General features: G+C 47.5%; 1 protein-coding gene across 1 annotated transcript; it reads right to left on the minus strand.

The window, feature by feature from the left end:
• Positions 1 to 844: 844 nt before the first annotated feature.
• LOC110199592 (olfactory receptor 5P3-like) lies at positions 845 to 1,838 on the minus strand. Its single transcript, XM_020974461.1, has 2 exons — positions 1,276 to 1,838; positions 845 to 1,190 (listed from the first exon to the last, which is right to left on the minus strand). The coding sequence occupies exons 1-2, from the start codon at positions 1,836 to 1,838 to the stop codon at positions 845 to 847; spliced, it is 909 nt and encodes a 302-aa protein (XP_020830120.1).
• Positions 1,839 to 3,007: the final 1,169 nt, after the last annotated feature.

Here is a 3,007-nt window from a genome sequence, read left to right on the forward strand (position 1 = left end):
TTCTTGTCCCCTTTGATGCTTTCCTCGATGCTCATAAAGTAAAGTAAACTTTACTCGTTGCTATGACTGGGGGAAGTGCAATGGCCTGGGAGCCGCTTGGTGTCTAGGACTGGCCTAGCATGGCAGTCAGGGTTTGACCTACAGTAAAGTGGGAGTGCATGGTGTCGTTGAGGCAGTGTGTTGTACTGAGCTTGGTGTCAGACTGGGGATCCAGTTATGGTCCCATTAAGCCTCCATTTTCTCTCTAAAATATGAGGATGATAAATGGCAGGACTTGATGTATGGAGAGACAAATGAACTTGCCCAACGTCTTACAGATGTTAATAGCTTTTCGTTGTTGTTCAGTTGTTTCAATTGTATCTAACTTTCTGTGATTACTTTTGGGGTTTTCTTGGCTAAGATACCAGAGTAGTTTTGCCCTCTCCTTCTCCAGTTCATTTTACAGATGAGGAAACTGAGGTAAACTGGGTGAAGTGACTTGCCTATGGTTACACAGCTAGCAAGTGTCTGCAGCTGGATTTGAACCTAGGTCTTTCTATCCACTGCACCACCTGGCTGCCCAGGAATCAGAAGGCTTCTTGCTTTGTTATTCTCACTGCCCTGGCAGGTGGGATTGGCGTCCTGTAGAAAAACAGAATCATAGAATTATAGTCTTGGAGTTGGAAAAAATTAGAGCTCATTTAGTCCAATTCCTTCACTTTACAGAGGAGGAAACTAGGCTCTGAAAGAGACACTGATTTGCCCAAGGTCACACTGATGAGGATTAACATCAGTGATGTAGATTAAGTAGATTAACCAAGGCTCAAATTCAGGTCCTTTGATTTCAAAGCCAGGGCTTTTCCCATTACATCCCCATCACTGGATCAGGAAGGGGACATTGCCCTAGGAAGGAATAGGCTAGCTTTTCTCTTGAGTCTCCCTGGAGCTTCTTCCTCAAGGCTGTCTTCACCTCCCTATTTCTCAGGCTGTAGATCAGAGGGTTGAGCATGGGGATCACAGTGGTGTAGAAGACAGACACAACCTTATTCTGGTCTGAGAATTTACTGGAGCGTGGCTGAGCATACATGAAGGTAATGGTGCCATAGAAGAGGGAAAGGGCTATGAGGTGGGAGGCACAAGTGGAGAATGCCTTCCTTTGGGCCTCCAGGGAGTGCATCCTACAGATGGTGAGCAGGGTATATATAGGTGTAGGAGACCAGGATTACAGAAATGGTGATGAATGTGAAGGCAGCAGAAGATAAGAAGAGGATAGCCTCTGCAGCAGCCTGGTCACCACAGGCAAGGTGGAGCACTGGAGGGGCATCACCAAAGTAGTGGTCTATGACGTTGGGGCCGCAGTAGGGCAGCCTGGAGACATTCCCTGTCTGCGCCGCTGTGTTGGCTGCGCCTGCAGCATAGGTCATGGCCACCAGCTCCGTGCACAAGCATTGTGACATGATGGCATGGTAGAGCAGAGGGTGGCAGATGGCTGCAAACCGGTCATAGGCCATGATGGCGAGGAGCAGACATTCTGCTGCTCCATGGAGAGTCATCATTGCCATCTGAGCCACACAGGCAGCAAAGGAGATGGACCTGTCACTGGTGAGGAAGCTGACCAGCAACCTAGGGGTGTTTATAGTAGAGTAGGAGAAGTCAAGAAAGGAGAGGATGCTCAGGAAGAAGTACGTGGGCGTGTGGAGCTGAGGGCTGGTGCGGATCAGGATGACCACGCCCAAATTACCCAGTACAGTCACTGAGTGGACCAGCAAGAAGATTACAAAGAGGACTCCTTTCAGCTCCTTTCTCTCCATCAGTCCCAGTAGGCAGAACCAGATGACCATGGTGTGATTTCCTCCCATAGCCCCCACTGCTGCTTTGTTTTTGCTGCAATGAGAATGTGGGAGACCAAATAAGAAGTGGGCTTTTCTCAGTACCAGCCAAGGCCTGAAGCTCTCTGATATCCTCAGAATGGGCACAGGCAGGGATTGCACCCTCCTCCTCCCTCTTCCCAGGTGATCCACTGGATAGAGTATTAGAGTCAGGAAGAGCTGACTTCAAACCCAGTCTCAGGAAGCTGTGTGCCCCTGGGAAGGTTACTTAACCTGTCAACCTCAGTTTCCTCATCACGTAAAATGAGGATAATAAAAGCACCTACCTCACAGGATTGTAGTGAGGATAACGCATGTAAAATGCTATGTAAATGCTAATTCATTGTTACTATTTTCTTTAGAATCACCTTAATAACACAAGGAGTGTTGGGGGCTTTGGTGAGGGGTGGGATGGGGAGGCTGGCCTCTGGAGGCCATGAAAGAAAGACCTTTCCGAGGCAAATGATCAAAGACCATTAATATAACTTGGCCCAAGGCCTGCTGGAACATTGGAAATGAGGCCACAGACAGGCACAGCACCGGAACTGTGATTCTTTGGGTTATTGAAGCTGCTGCCTTCAGGTGCTGGATGGGGGATGTTGCTGGGCTATTCTTTAGCAGCTTGGCCAAACTCCCAGGACCTGAAATAACCACCCAGCATTACTGAGCCTGAGCCAGAGGACTACCAAGCCTGGCAACACATTCTGGGGGTTCCTTTGGTCCTGACAGTAGCTGGAGGAATAAGCTGAATCCCTAAGGCTAACCAGTCAGATTTCCCTTAAGGCAGCACTGGGTGGGAGTAGCCGGTATTCTGATACCTCAGAATTTGGCCCTCCCCCGCAAGATTGTAGATCACAGATGATAGACTTGGAGGTGGAATGGACCTTGGAGTCATCTTGTACAACCCATCATTAAAAAAATGCTTCTTTTGTTTTCCATCAGTTTCATTTTCAGATAAATCCATGCTACCCTAACCAGCACATTGTCCCTTGTAATAAAAGATAAAGACAAGAAGAAAACAAAAGAAAGCACTTTTATAAAACTAGTTAACACATTAAGTCTTGCAGCGTATGCAGCATTCCACATGGAATCTCTTCCCTCTCTGATGAAAGGAAGAAAGAAAGTGTTGTTTTTTTTTTCTCTTGTTTGGCCAATCTTAT

Source organism: Phascolarctos cinereus, unplaced genomic scaffold (genome assembly GCF_003287225.1).
Source record: "Phascolarctos cinereus isolate Bilbo 61053 unplaced genomic scaffold, phaCin_HiC Scaffold_9;HRSCAF=440, whole genome shotgun sequence".
NCBI lineage: Eukaryota > Metazoa > Chordata > Mammalia > Diprotodontia > Phascolarctidae > Phascolarctos > Phascolarctos cinereus.

Bases quoted from the DNA above. Each gene is read 5' to 3' on its own strand.
- LOC110199592 (XM_020974461.1), bottom strand. From the start codon at position 1,838: ATGGGAGGAAATCACACCATGGTCATCTGGTTCTGCCTACTGGGACTG. The intron at 1,191-1,275 runs TGGTGACCAGGC...ATCCTGGTCTCC, and splicing joins CCAGTGCTCCACCTTGCCTG to TACACCTATATATACCCTGC.